The sequence below is a fragment of the Pan troglodytes genome, chromosome 16 (genome assembly GCF_028858775.2).
Source record: "Pan troglodytes isolate AG18354 chromosome 16, NHGRI_mPanTro3-v2.0_pri, whole genome shotgun sequence".
In the NCBI taxonomy this organism is placed as follows: Eukaryota; Metazoa; Chordata; class Mammalia; order Primates; family Hominidae; genus Pan; species Pan troglodytes.
In genome coordinates, this window is record NC_072414.2 from 76,912,900 (window position 1) to 76,927,039 (window position 14,140).

At 39.5% G+C, this 14,140-nt stretch overlaps 1 protein-coding gene and 1 pseudogene across 2 annotated transcripts in view; one reads left to right on the plus strand and one right to left on the minus strand.

Moving 5' to 3' along the window:
• PDE8A (phosphodiesterase 8A) overlaps positions 1-14,140 on the plus strand; it is a 156,168-nt gene that overhangs the window by 135,126 nt on the left and 6,902 nt on the right. Inside the window, exons 18-20 of one of the 2 annotated variants that reach the window (XR_010151795.1) lie at positions 2,739-2,956; positions 4,879-5,128; positions 8,131-8,298. Coding sequence is in view for 1 of the 2 variants with exons in the window: in XM_001163046.7 (XP_001163046.1) it covers positions 2,739-2,956; positions 4,996-5,128; positions 8,131-8,298 (519 nt within the window). In the remaining variant the exon portion in view is untranslated. The remainder of the gene's footprint in view (positions 1-2,738; positions 2,957-4,878; positions 5,129-8,130; positions 8,299-14,140) is intronic. The other variant, XM_001163046.7, reaches the window with a different exon arrangement.
• LOC129137246 (MKI67 FHA domain-interacting nucleolar phosphoprotein-like) overlaps positions 1-14,140 on the minus strand; it is a 93,365-nt pseudogene that overhangs the window by 28,808 nt on the left and 50,417 nt on the right.

Genomic DNA, 14,140 nt, shown 5'->3' on the forward strand with positions numbered 1-14,140 from the left:
AGAGGCAGAATTTGGTCCCGGAGGAGAAACCTAAGAAGGACAGGATAGGGCTATTCTTCTGGGGGTCTCACTCCAAGCCTGTACACTAGTAGAGCCAAGGAACTGTTGGATATCCCCACTTTAGGGCCTCCATCTGTACATGAAAGTCTGCAGGGCTCTAAGGTCAGGTTCATCATCTCTGTTCCCAGCACTGCTCCCACCCAGGTTTATCTACCTAATCCAGGGTTCCATTATCCAACCGGATACCCAGATTAGAAACCGAGAGTCATCCTTGCTTCTTTCCACTCCTCAACCCCCCACATCTGGTTGATCATCTGACCTTGCCTCCTGTCACACCTAAATGTTCTCAGATTCATCTCCTGCTGCTGTCCCAGTGAGGCCCCCCACAATCCTTTCACATCTGGGCAGTTCCAAACTAGAATTCTTGCCTGCCCTGCCTCCCATGGAATGCCCTTACCCTACTGCCAATGCGATCTTTCTGAAACAGCATACCTGATATTGTCATTCCCAGGAGCAGCTTCCCACCTCCCTCAGGATTTAAACCTTAAACTCTACAGCTCTCCACAGTCACCTCAACAATGAGCTCCTCTCATCATTTCCTCTCCTATGTCCCAGTCACAGGCCACTTTTGGGCCATGCCAAACCACTTTAGTTTCTGAAGCTTCTGCCCTTGACCTGTTGCTCCCTTGACTGGGGCCTAAGATGACTGCAATCATGCAGGGCCAGGGCAAGTGGCTCCTGGCTGCATTTCCTCCTCTGTATCACGGGACTAGCATTTGGCAGAGAGCAAAGCAGAAGATGACATCTGGCACACGGAGGGAGTGAACAAGTGTTCATTCCTCACCTTGAAGGGTAAACCTTCTCAGAACTTTCCGTGCTCCCTCTAGTTCTTATTTCTGTTTTTTGTTTTTGTTTTTGTTTTTTCCAGAAAAAATCAAATCAGACTGTAGGTAAAATAGGTGTCCAGAGAAGGGGACTGTTTTCTAAATTATGAAAACAAGTAATAACAGAGGGACATCTGTGTCAGTATGGCTCAGCATATAAAGAACCCAATTTTTGCTGTATTGCTTTTAAACTACTCTATAGACAACATACAAATATATATTTAGAGAGCTAACTGAAAACAGTTTATTAGAGCATTTATTGAAATGTCATGGTGGCTCACACCTGTAATCCCAGTACTTTGGGAGACCAAGGCAGATGGATCAGGAATTCGAGACCAGCCTAGCCAACACGGTGAAACACCATCTCTACTAAAAATAGAAAAATTAGCTGGGCATGGTGGCGCAGGCCTATAATCCCAGCTACTTGAGAGGCTGAGGCAGGAGAATCACTTGAACCCAGGAGGTGGAGGTTGCAGTGAGCCAAGATCATGCTATTGCATTGCAGCCTGGGTGACAGAGCAAGACTCTCGTCTCAAAAAAAAAAAAGAGCATTTATTGAAAGGTAATTCACATACCATACTATTTGCGCACTTAAAATTTAAATTATTGAATTTTAATTTAAATCAATTTAAATAAATTTGCAAGGCTGATTCATTAGCTATACATCTCAAGAGTCTGCAGGGTATTTCCAAAAATGATCTTATACTGGGACATAATGTGTTGAACTTCTAAACTTCATAGGCTATATTTTCTAACCACAACACAACAAAATAGAATAACTAATGGTTAAATTTAAAATATCAGCTACAACAAATGAGAAAATATTCTGAATAATTTGGGAATCAACAAAGAAATAAAACCAAAAATGACATTAGTTAGAAAATAACAAAAATGAGAAGCTTATCTGTCAAAACCTATAGAATGAAGCCAATTATATATTTAAAGGTTTATGTTTTAAATGCCTTAATTACTTTTAAAAGGGAAGAAAAAAAACATGGGAAAAGCAAAATGATAATCCAGTGTGACTCTTGGAAATAACCAAGAAAATAGGTGAAGTTCTAGCCAAACTAGTTAAGATATAAAGACACAAAAATATACAAATTTACAGCAGAAAATAGAAGTACTGCACACATATGTACTAAATCAAAAGCTTTAAAATAGTTTTAATGGAATGTTTTAAATTAAATTGATATAAGAAGTAAAAAAACAAAAAAAGAGGCCAATAACATGGAAGTAATTTTAGTAATTTTTAAATTATTATTTAATTTCTTCAAAAGTTGGCTCCTGACCCAGATGGACAGGTGAATTCTTTAGCCCTTTAAGGAATTTTTCCATGTTACATAAACCTTTTCAGAGTCTTGAAAAAGATGGAAAACTTCCAGATCATTTTGTCAAACTCACAAAACTCTGACATCAACCTGACAAAGATAGCACTAAAAGGGGGAAGAAAACTAAACCAATTCCCAGTTAATGTAAGTGGTGCCTATTTTAAATTTTATTTAAAATTGTTTCTCTCCTTTATTAATATTAGTTTATGCTGGTCTAAGTCAATATCTCAGACTAAGGACTTTTTTTGTGATGGGTCTAGAGAAAGACTGGCTGAGGAGGTGACTCCTATCTGTTGAGAACACCTGTATTTTGGTAAGTCCTTAACTTGTGTGAGACTAACAAATATGCAGAAATATAACTGTTTCAGGGTGGAGATAGGAAAACTAGATTTGCTCACGTAGTATGCTTTTCTTAGAAATCTGAAATATTCTTACCTGAAAGTAATAGGGGAGAAAGAAAACTATACAGAAGGCTTCCTTGCCTTCAGTGTCATACCCCAGTTTTTAAAAGCTCTCTTGTTTTCAGGAAACTTTAGATCCAATTGATGAGGTCGCTGCACTCATTGCAGCCACCATTCATGATGTGGATCACCCTGGGAGAACCAACTCCTTCCTGTGTAATGCTGGAAGTGAGCTGGCCATTTTGTACAATGACACTGCTGTGCTGGAGAGCCACCATGCGGCCTTGGCCTTCCAGCTGACCACTGGAGATGATAAATGCAATATATTTAAAAACATGGAGAGGTAAGAACAATGGGAAGTGTGTTAATCCCTCTCTCTCTTTTTTAAACAGCTATATTGAGATATAATTCACATCTTATACAGTTCACCCATTTAAAGTGCACAAAGTATACAGTGGGCCGGACATAGTGGCTCATGCCTATAATCCCAGCACTTTGGGAGGCTGAGACAGGAGAAATCACTTGAGCCCAGGAGTTTGAGACCAGCCTGGGCAACGTAGGGAGACCCTGTCTCTACAAAAGGAAAAAAAAAATTAGCCAGGCTCGGTGGTTGTGTCTGTAGTCCCAGCTACTCGGGAGGCTAAGGTGGGAGGATTGCTTGAGCCCAGGAGGCTGAGGCTGCAGGGAACCGTGATCACACCACTGCACTCCAGCTTGAGCAACAGAGCCTTCCCTGATCTCTCATGCTAAGTTAAACCCTCTAATTATTCAATCCCAGATTTCTTCATAGCACGTATCACATTTCTTATTTAATAATTACTTTTTAATTATTTGCGTAATGTCTGATTAGATTCTTAAGCTCTGTAAGGTCACAAGGGTCATATGTCACTGTGCCCTCGGTGCCCTCAGTGCCACAGTGCTTGCTACATACTAGAGCGAGACCCCATCTCAAAATAATAATAACATGTACAGTGGTTTTTAGTATATTCATAGTGGTTTTAGTATATTCATAGAGTTGTGCAACTCATAGTATATTCAATTTTAGAATATTACCCCTTCGATAGAACCTCAAATTTATGAGCAGTTCCTTTCCATTCCCCCTCAACTCCCCTAGTCCTAGACAACTACTGTGATCTACTTTCTGTCTCTATAGATTTGCCATTTCTGGACATTTTATGTAAATGGAATCATACACAATATGTGATCTTTTGTGACTAGCTTTTTTCACTTAGCACAATGTTTTTAAGATTCAGCCGCTTTGTGTCTGGATGTTTCAAGATGAAGTATAATGCTGATATCTTGAGCTCTTAGAGACTCTCAAAAGAAGCAGTCATCTATCTCTCTCCCTGAAGCACTCCACTCTGCCCTCCTGTGCTCAGCATACATCTCCTTGGCATTGTCTCTGTTTACATGTCACTTCCTTGGGGAAGCCTTCCCTGATCTCTCATGCTAAGTTTAACCCTCTAATTATTCAATCCCAGATTTCTTCGTAGCACGTATCACATTTCTTATTTAATAATTATTTTTAATGATTTGCGTAATGTCTGATTAGATTCTTAAGCTCTGTAAGGTCACAAGGGTCATATGTCACTGTGTCCTCAGTGCCACAGTGCTTGGTACATACTAGGAACTTAGTGAATATCAGTTGAAGAATGAAAAAATATTGTGTCATGAAGAATACTTATTAATTTGGATTTTTAAAGAAGAGGATTCTTGATTTTGTAAAACTCCTTTCTGCCATGTTCTAGGATTTCAGAGGTGGAGTTAAAGTAGTTTCTATTCATATTTGCTTATAGTTACATCAGTTATCAATGGAAAACTACATGAGACCCTATTAACTTTCCAGAGAAAGTTTTCTACTCAACTGCAGAAAAGGGATTGAATAGAGACTTTGTTTCATATTCATACCCCTTCAAATTTTGAATTACATGGATTACCCCTTCAAGAAATGAATTTTTTAAAGTACTAAAATAAAAGCAAGGGTTAGAGGTGGAGGTATCAAGTACTCCCTATGATTTCTCAGCTTTCAGAAGATCGGTCCTCACATTCTATGGGCACTAAAATTGTTGGGTCTCAAGGTACCTCCATGTGGGGTATATTCTTTCTAACCACAGATTTCTATCTTCATTGACAAGATAAACACTGCAACTATAAGTTTTGCCTATAGCTTTTGGTTTTAACTTCTTTTGAGGTTCTAGGCACTAACGATCTAGGCACTAACCCCTAACTTCCATGTCTTTTTAAAATGTGCCTTGTGACTTTCAGTGGCATTAGATTTATAGCTGCAGAGGACACATACCTGGATAACAGATTGTTTTCAGGAGTACCTGTCTGGTCTGGATCAGTAATTTGTAGCAGCCTCTAATTTGTCATCGAAAACAGGAATGATTATCGGACACTGCGCCAGGGGATTATCGACATGGTCTTAGCCACAGAAATGACAAAGCACTTTGAGCATGTCAACAAATTTGTCAACAGCATCAACAAACCTTTGGCAACACTAGAAGAAAATGGGGTAAGGGAAACTTATTGCAAAGAGAACCTGTGTTTGGGGTCCTTGTACTGTTGTGTTATGGAGACACATGGGCTATGATATCAGCCACAGAAGGGTTCCCTCAGTGAGTCTATTAGACTCTTACAGGGACAGAACTAATGGGATACACACACACACACACACACACACACACACACACACACAAAGGGGAGTTAAATTAAGTAATAACTTACACGATCACAAGGTCCCACAATAGGCTGTCTGCAAGCTGAGGAGCAAGGAGAGCCAGTCTGAGTCCCAAAACTGGAGAACTTGGAGTCTGATGTTCAAGGGCAGAGAGCATCCAGCATGGGAGAAATGTAGGCTGGGAGGCTAGGTCCATCTCTCCTTTTCATGTTTTCCTGCCTGCTTTATATTTGATGGCAATTGATTTGATTGTGCCCACCAGATTAAGGGTGCATCTGCCTTCCCCAGCCCACTGACTCAAATGTTAATCTCTTTTGGCAACACTCTCACAGAAACACACCCAGGATCAATACTTTGTATTCTTCAATCCAATCAAGTTGACACTCAGTATTAACCATCACAGTGGGCTCACTGAATTTAGTTTTTATTGGTTAAAAAATTATTTAAAGTGCAAAAACTTGGCAGGAAAAAAATTAGCACATCCAACTAGATGGGAAAACTCGAAAGGAAGGTCAGATTTTAGATAAGCTAACTTTAGACAGACTATTCCGGCACCCTTCCTCACTAATATCCCCCTCCCTTCTCCATTCTGTGATCAGTTGGAGCCCTTGATATCTCTTTCTAGCCACTCCCACTGGGCACATATCATGGTAGCAGCAGCTATCCTCTCTTGGTCCTCACTTAGAGGAGCATGTGGATTGAGAAAGACACTGTATTTGTGTCACAAGGGTGACATTATTGTTGCCCCTGTTTCTACATTTGAGGCATGGAGTCCACAACAACTGCTGGGCAAGGATAACATTAACCCTCTCACCAGGCAGGAGTCTCCAGCTGAGGAAGCATACAGGCCCAAGTTCCCATCATTTGCTTATCTGTAGAATGGGGATAATAAGTCTCAAGGCATAGGACTGATGAGCATGGTACATGGTAGGCACTTAAGAACTGGTGCCTATTATACTAGATTCATTGTGTCATCAGCAACTTAAAGAATATGTTCTTTCATGAACCTCTTCTTTGAGGCCCACATTTACTGAACATGTTGGCAGCAGCTCACAGTCTTCTCTCCCACCACCCTCCCCAGCTCCTATCACCATCCTGAGATATTTGCCACACACAGGGATGACTTATCCTCGCAGGCTAGGATCATAATTCCTTGACTTCTAACTCCATTTTACTTCTGCAATTCATTTGTTTGGCCATGGCCTTTGTCTGCCCCCTGGTTTTCTAGCATATTACCCCATGACACTTACTTTGGTTTAACCTGATGTTGAGAACTATTTCTTCACCCTTTCCTGTTCTCTCAATTTGTCAGCCTGCCCCTGACTTCACTCTCTTTCCAAAGACTTTTAACAGAGGTGCCTGTACCAGCCTGTTTTATTGGCTCCTGCTCTGCCATTCTGGATAGGGCTGATTGTCACCTGGCCACCACTCCTGGCTGACCTCATGCCACAGAAGGAAACCATACACCCAGCAGACTTGGTTTCCTCTGTCTAGTCTGGACAGCCCCTAGAGCTGAGTTCTCTGCTCCACTTAACATTATGGTTCTCATCTCTGTTGTTGGTACATGGGGTTACTTCTGAGAGACTGAAAATCAATATCCAGTGGGTCAGAGCAGGAGAAAGGAAGATGAAAGAGAATAGTTTCCAGGCTGGCAGTACGAAACTATAGTCACACTGCAGGTATTAACGGATCTGAAGAAAGAAGGGTCAGCACAGAGCTGGTCACAGTGGAAACCTGGAGCGAGGAGAGCTACTGAAGTGTCACCGGTGTAGTATTCATTTTGGCACTCTCCAGGAAGTGTGGGAAGCCTAGAGTCAGGATGCCACCCATCCATCTTGATGGCAGTCTGTTCCCTCTGAGCTGGGACCATCAGGGCTTCTTACGCTACTGCTATTGCATATTGAAATCATATGACTAACTCCTTTGGAATGTTGCTTGATGGGCACAGAATCAGACTGAGGAGACCTGCTTGCCTTTAGTCTTTTTCATTGCTCTCTGCCCCAATACCCTCTAGCCTGAATTCTCTTCAGAGAGCCTACAAATAGTGGTTCTGTTACATCATAAATTGATCCATATCCAGTGGGGATCCTTGGATGCAGACAGCATATGGTACTGTGAGTGGAAGGCACGCTGGGACTAAAGGCAGAACTGAAGTTCTTATCCTGGCTCGGCTGGTTGCTTTGGACAAGTCACTTCACCTCCCTGAGTCTCAGTGTCCTCATTTGTAAAATGTAATAAATAATACTTTCATGCTTACCATTAGATCTTCTTGTGAGTGCAGATCAACAGAGAATGACTGTTAAGTCCTTTATCCATCAAAAATGTTAGGTGTTATCTTGGGAATCTGCCCTATCACAGGACTGGGTTGAGAAGTATGGAGGCTGTTGGGCTACAAGAGCCCATTTGTTGTGAGGGCAGAGAAATTTATTTTTTTCAGCTCATACTCTTTTTTAATAAATATAATAAAAGACAAAACCAGTCCTTGAGTTCTTACCAAGGGGGAGAGAGAGAGTGGAACAGAAAAAAAGGCAACTGTGAGAAAGATTTAGTGAGAGGAAGAGAAGAAAGACGCAAGGAAAAGGGGAAGGGCAGATATACCAACCCCTAGTGCTACCCTCCACTTCTAGGTCCTGTTGGAATCTCACTGAGCCTCGGTTTTCTCCTGGGTAAAATGAGAGGCCAAGCTCAATGCTCACAGTATCCTTGGCACTGTTTTGTGAGATCCTTATAGATCCTGACTAGTGCTCTTTTTATGCTTACAGTGGGACAGACCAGTAAGAGAGGGCTTGGCACCAAGGGATCCATTTTGATTGCTTTGAATTCCACTCATGTTTCAGGAAACTGATAAAAATCAGGAAGTGATAAACACTATGCTTAGGACTCCAGAGAACCGGACCCTCATCAAACGAATGCTGATTAAATGTGCTGATGTGTCCAATCCCTGCCGACCCCTGCAGTACTGCATCGAGTGGGCTGCACGCATTTCAGAAGAATATTTTTCTCAGGTAAGATGCTGCCTCTTCTAAGTTTCTAGAGAGAGAGTTAAAACCCATAAAATCATACGAGATAATGGACTTAACACTAGGAAATAGGGTTCTAAAAAAATTCTGTCCTTGTTTTGCAAGGTAACAAATGGTAACTGGTAACAAATTTTTTTTTCTTAAGAATATTTTATTTTCCCTTTATTCTTGCAGGATATTTTTGTTAGATATAGCATCCTGGGTTGATGATTTTTTTTCCTGAAAGTACTTTTAAGGAGTCATCTGGTCTTCATATTCTTTCTGAGTAGAAAAAACCTCTCTTGGGGCAGAAAAAAATATTAGGAAATATACTGGCTAAGATTTTTCCAGATTTGGTGGAGGGCATATGCACATGCATATGCATACAGATTCAAGAAGCCCAGTGAACCTTAGCCCATGTCAGATGTGTCATAGTCAAGCAGCTAACAGGCTAAAGATAAATCTTGAAATCAGCCAGAGGAAAAGCGACACATTACTTATAAGAAAACAGTGATTCTCATGTCCTCTGACTTCCCATCAAAAACTATGAAGGCCAGAAGACACTGGAACATCTTTAAAGTGCTGTTAGCTTTGGAAGGATCACTTGAGCCCAGGAGTCTTAAGAGCAGCCTGGGCAACATGGTGAGACCTTGTCTCTACAAAAAAATTACAAGTTAGCCGGGCATAGTGATGCATTCCTGTAGTCCCAAGCTACTTGGGAGGCTGAGGCAGGAGGATCGCTTGAAGCCCAGGAGGTTGAGGCTGCAGTGAGCCATGATCATGTCACTGCACTCCAACCTGAGCAACAAAGTGAGACCCTGTCTCAAAGAAAACATACAGCTAACATTATATTTAATGGCATGAGATATTGAATACATTCTTAAGATTGGAAACAAGGTAAGGGTGCCCATTCTTACCTCTTCTGTTCAACCTTGTATTGGTGTTCCTCATCATTGCAATAGACAAAGGAGAGAGAGGTTTAAAGAACAAAAAGTAAGACATACATTTGCTTCTGTTTGCAGATGACATGATTTTATGTAGAAAATTCTAAGGAATATACAAACAATTATTAGCACTAATAAGTGGATTTGATTTACCAATGTCATAGGACACAGCTCAATATACAAAAGTGAGTTGTATTTTATGTACTAGCAACCAACAATTGGAAAATGAAACCAAAAGCCCGGTCCCATTTACAGTAGGAAATAAAATTTAAAAATTAAAATTAGGAAAAAATTTAATAAAAGATGACCAGAACTTTACAGTGAAAACCATAAAACATTGCTGAAAATTTTAATGAACACTTGAATAAATGGTGAGGCGTATCATGTTCACATACTGGAAGGCTCAGTGTTAACATTCACTTCTACCCAAATTGGTGTTTCAATTCAATGCAATCCCAATCAAAATTTCAGCAGGTTTTTTTTCTGTGGAAGTCTACAGACTGTTTCTAAATTATATATGAAAATGAGAAGGACCTTGAATAAGCAAAGCAAACTTTAAAAAGTTGGAAGATATGCCCTGTTTGGCTTCAAAACTTAAAATAATCAAGAAAGTGTGGTGCTGGCATAAAGATAACAAGTACAACCATGGGACAGAATAGAAATCCAAGAAACAGATCACATTTATATGATCAGTGGCTAATGTGAAATTTTTTCGGTAAGTGGTGTTAGGATAATTGGATATTCCTATGCAAAAAAAAAAAAAAAAAAAGAACCACAGCTATCTCATACCATAGAGAAATTCATAGACCTACATACAACAGCTAAAACCATAAAGCTTTTAGAGAGAAACATACCAGAATATCCTCAGTGACTTGAAAGTGGACAAAGATTTCTTAGATGCAGAAAGCAACAACCAGCCAGGTGCGGTGGCTTATATATGTCATCTCAGCACTTTGGGAGGCCAAGGTGGGAGGATTACTTGAGTCCAGGAGTTCAAGACCAGCCTCAGCAAGATAATGAGACCTCATCACTAGAAAAAAAAATTTTTTTAATTAGTTGCCTGTGGTGGTGGCACGTGCCTGTGGTCCCAGTTGCAGGAGGATTGCTTGAGCCTCGGAGGTTGAGGCTGCAGTGAGCCATGATTGTACACTGCACTCCAACCTGGGTGACAGAGCAAGACTGTGTCTTAATAAAAAGAAAAGAGCAACAACCATAAAAAGAAAATTTGATAAATTAGACTTCTTCAAAATTTACAAAGTTTGCTCCTTCAAAACACAGCTAAGAAAATGAGCAGGCAAGCCATACTGGAGGAAAATATTTACAAATTATATTTGAAAGGACTGTATCCATAGATATATAAAGAACTATAACTCAGTAGTAAAAGATAAACCACCCAATTTATTATAGGCAAGTATTTGTCCAGACACTTCCCCAAAGAAGCTATTATGAAAAGCCAATAAGCACATGAAAAAAGTGCTGAACATCATTAGTCATCTGGGAAATTCAAATTAAAACCACAGTGAAATACCACTACACACCCAATGGGATGGCTAAAAATGGGAAAGGCTGACAACACCAAATGTTGAAGATGTGGAGCAACTAGAATGCATGCATTTGTGATAGATGTGTAGAATGCTACAGTCACTTTGGGAAGCAGTTTAGCAGTTTCTTTTTTCTTCCTTTTTTATGGTAAAATTTACCATTTTAGATCTGGGTTTTCTTCCCTTCATTCTCTTCATATGGTATATCACACTGATCTTCATGTGCGGAACCAATCTTGCATTTCAGAAATAGATTCCACACAGTCATTGTGTATAATCCTTTAATATGCTGCTGAGTTTGGATTGCTAGTATTTTATTAAGGATTTTTGCATCAGTATTTACAGGGGATATTGGCCTGCAATTTTCCTGTAGTGTCTTTGTCTGGCTTTATTAGGATAATGCTGGCCTCATGGAATGAGTTAGGAAGTACTTCCTTCCTTTTCAGTTTTTCTGGAAGAGTTTGAGAAGGATTGATATTAATTCTTCTCAAAATGTTTGGTAGAATTTAACCAGTGAAACCATCCTTTCTTGGGAGGTTTTTGATTACTGATTCAATCTCCTTGCTAGTCATTGGTCTATTCAGATTCTGTTTCTTTATGATTCAGTCCTGGTAGGTTGCATGTTTCTAGGAGTTTATCCATTGTGTTGGCATTCAGTTGTTCATGGTACTCTCTTATAATCCTTTTTATTTCTATGAAACCTGGAGTAATGTTCCCACTTTCATTCTGATTTTGGTAATTTGGGTCTTGCCTTTTTTTCTTAGTCCATCTAGCCAAAGATCTGTCAATCTTGTTGATCTTTTCAAAAAATTATCTTTTGGTTTTGTTTTTTCTGTTCTCTATATACCTCTGTTCTTTATTATTTCCTTCCTTTTGCTAGCGTTAGGTTTAGTTTATTCTTTCTATAGCTCCATAACATGTTAAGTTAGGTTGTTGATTTAAAATCTTGTAGGCATTTACAGCTGTTAATTTCCCCCTTATAACTGTTTTTGCTGCATCTAATAACTTTTGGCATAGTGTGCTTCATTTTCATTTGTCTCAAAGTATTTTCTAATTTCCCTTATGATTTCTTCTTTGACCCCTTGGTTGTTTAAGGGTATATTAGTCCATTTGCATTGCTATAAACGAATACCTGAGGCTGGGTAATTTATAAAGAAAAGTTTATTTTGGCTCATGGTTCTGCAGGCTGTGCAAGCATAGAACTAACATCTGCTCAGCTTCCGGTGAGGGCTCAGGAAGCTTATGATCAGAGCAAAGGGGGAAGCAGATGTATCACATGGCAAGAGAGCAGGGGGAATTGCCACACTCTTAACCAGATTACCTGTAAACTCAGAGCAAGATCTCTCATTACCATGGGGAGGGCACTAAGCCATTCACGAAGGATCTGCCCCCATGACCCAAACACATCCCACCAGACCCCACCTCCAGCACTGGGGATTATTTTTCAACATGTGATTTGGAGGGGACAGACATTCAAACCATATCAAAGCATATGCTATTTAATTTCCAGATACTTGTGAGTTTCCCGGTTTTCCTTCCATTACTGAGTTTTGGTTCATTTCACTGTTATTAGAAAAGGTACTTTTAAAATATATACTGTTTGTTTTGTGGCCTATCATATGTTGTATCCTGGAGAATGTTCCATTTGCACTTGAGAAAAAAATGTATACTCTACTGTTGTTGGGTGGATGTTCTATACATTCTGTTAGGTCCAGTTGGCCTAAAGCATTGTTCAAACTCTATTGTCTCATTGTTCTATTCATTATAAAAGTGTAGTATTGAAGTCTCCAGCCATTATTTTAGAAGTATCTGTTTCTTCCTTCAGTTTTATAAATGTTTGCTTCATATGTTTTGGAACTCTGGTATTTGATGCTTATATGCTTATAATCATTATATCTTCCTGATGAATTGACCCTGTTATTAATGTCCTTCCAGGCTAGAGTGCAGTGGCACAATCTTGGCTCACTGCAACCTCTGCCTCCCAGGTTCAAGCAATTCTCCTGCCTCAGCCTCCTGAGTAGCTGGGATTATAGGCACGTACCACCATGCCTGGCTAATTTTTGTGTTTTTAGTAGAGACGGGGTTTCATGTTGGTCAGGCTGGTCTCTAACTCCTGACCTCAGGTGATCCGCTCACCTCAACCTCCCAAAGTGCTGAGATTACAGGCCTGAGCCACCGCACCTGGCCTGTAACAGTTTTTGACATAAAGTTTATTTTGTCTTTTAGGATACCCACCCCAGCTCTCTCTTGGATATTATTTTCATGAGATATCTTTTTCCATCCTTTCATTTTCAACATATGTATGTCTTGAGAGCTAAAGTGATTTTCTTGTAGATAGAATGTAGTTGGATCATGTGTTCTTATCCATTCTGACAGTCTGCGGCTTTTGAGTTGAATCTATTTACACTTAAAATAATTACTGATAGGGAAAGACTTTTGCCACTTTGTTAGTTTCCTGTATGTCTTACAGCTTTTTTGTCCCTCTTCCTCCATTACTGCCTCCTGTTGTGCTTATTTGATATTTTGTAATGGCACATTTTGATTCCCTTTTTCTATAGATAGTTGCATTGTGGATACCATAGAGATTGCATAGGACAACCTAAAGTTACAACAGTTGGTTTTGATGTCAACTTAACATTAATTGCATACATGAACTCTTATATAGCTCTACCACCCCACTCCATTTTGTAAATGTCACAAGTAATATCTTTATACATTATATGTCCATTAACATTTAAAATTATTTTTATGCATTTTTAAAAGTAAAGTTACAAAACAAAATTGTAATAATGCTGCTTTTTATATTTTCCCATGTATTTACCATTATCAGAGATCTTTATATCAAGTTACTGTCTAGCTTCCTTTTATTTCAACCTAAAGGATTTCCTTTAGCATTTTTTGTAGGTCAGGTCTAATGGTAATGAATTCCCTTGGCTTATGTTTATCTAGGAATGTCTTAATTCCTCTTTTTTGCAGGACAGTTTGCCTGAATCAGAATTTTCAGTTGACAGTTTTTTTTCTTTTAGCACTTTATATATATAATTTCACTGCCTTCTGGCCTTCAAGGTTTCTGCTGAGAAATGAGCAGGTCATCTTATTATCTCCTATATGTGATGAGGCTCTTTTCTTTTGCTGCTTTTGAGATCCTCTGTCTTTTGACTGTTTGGTTATAGTGTGTCTCAGATAGATCTCTTTGGGTTTATCCTACTTGGAGTTTATTTAGCTTCTTGGATTTGTAGATTCATATATTTCCCCAAATTATGGCATTTTTTGGCCAAGATTTTTTCAAATATGGGGTCTCACTATGTTGCCCAAGCTGGTCTTGAACTCCTGGGTTCAAGAAACCCTCCTGCCTTAGCCTCT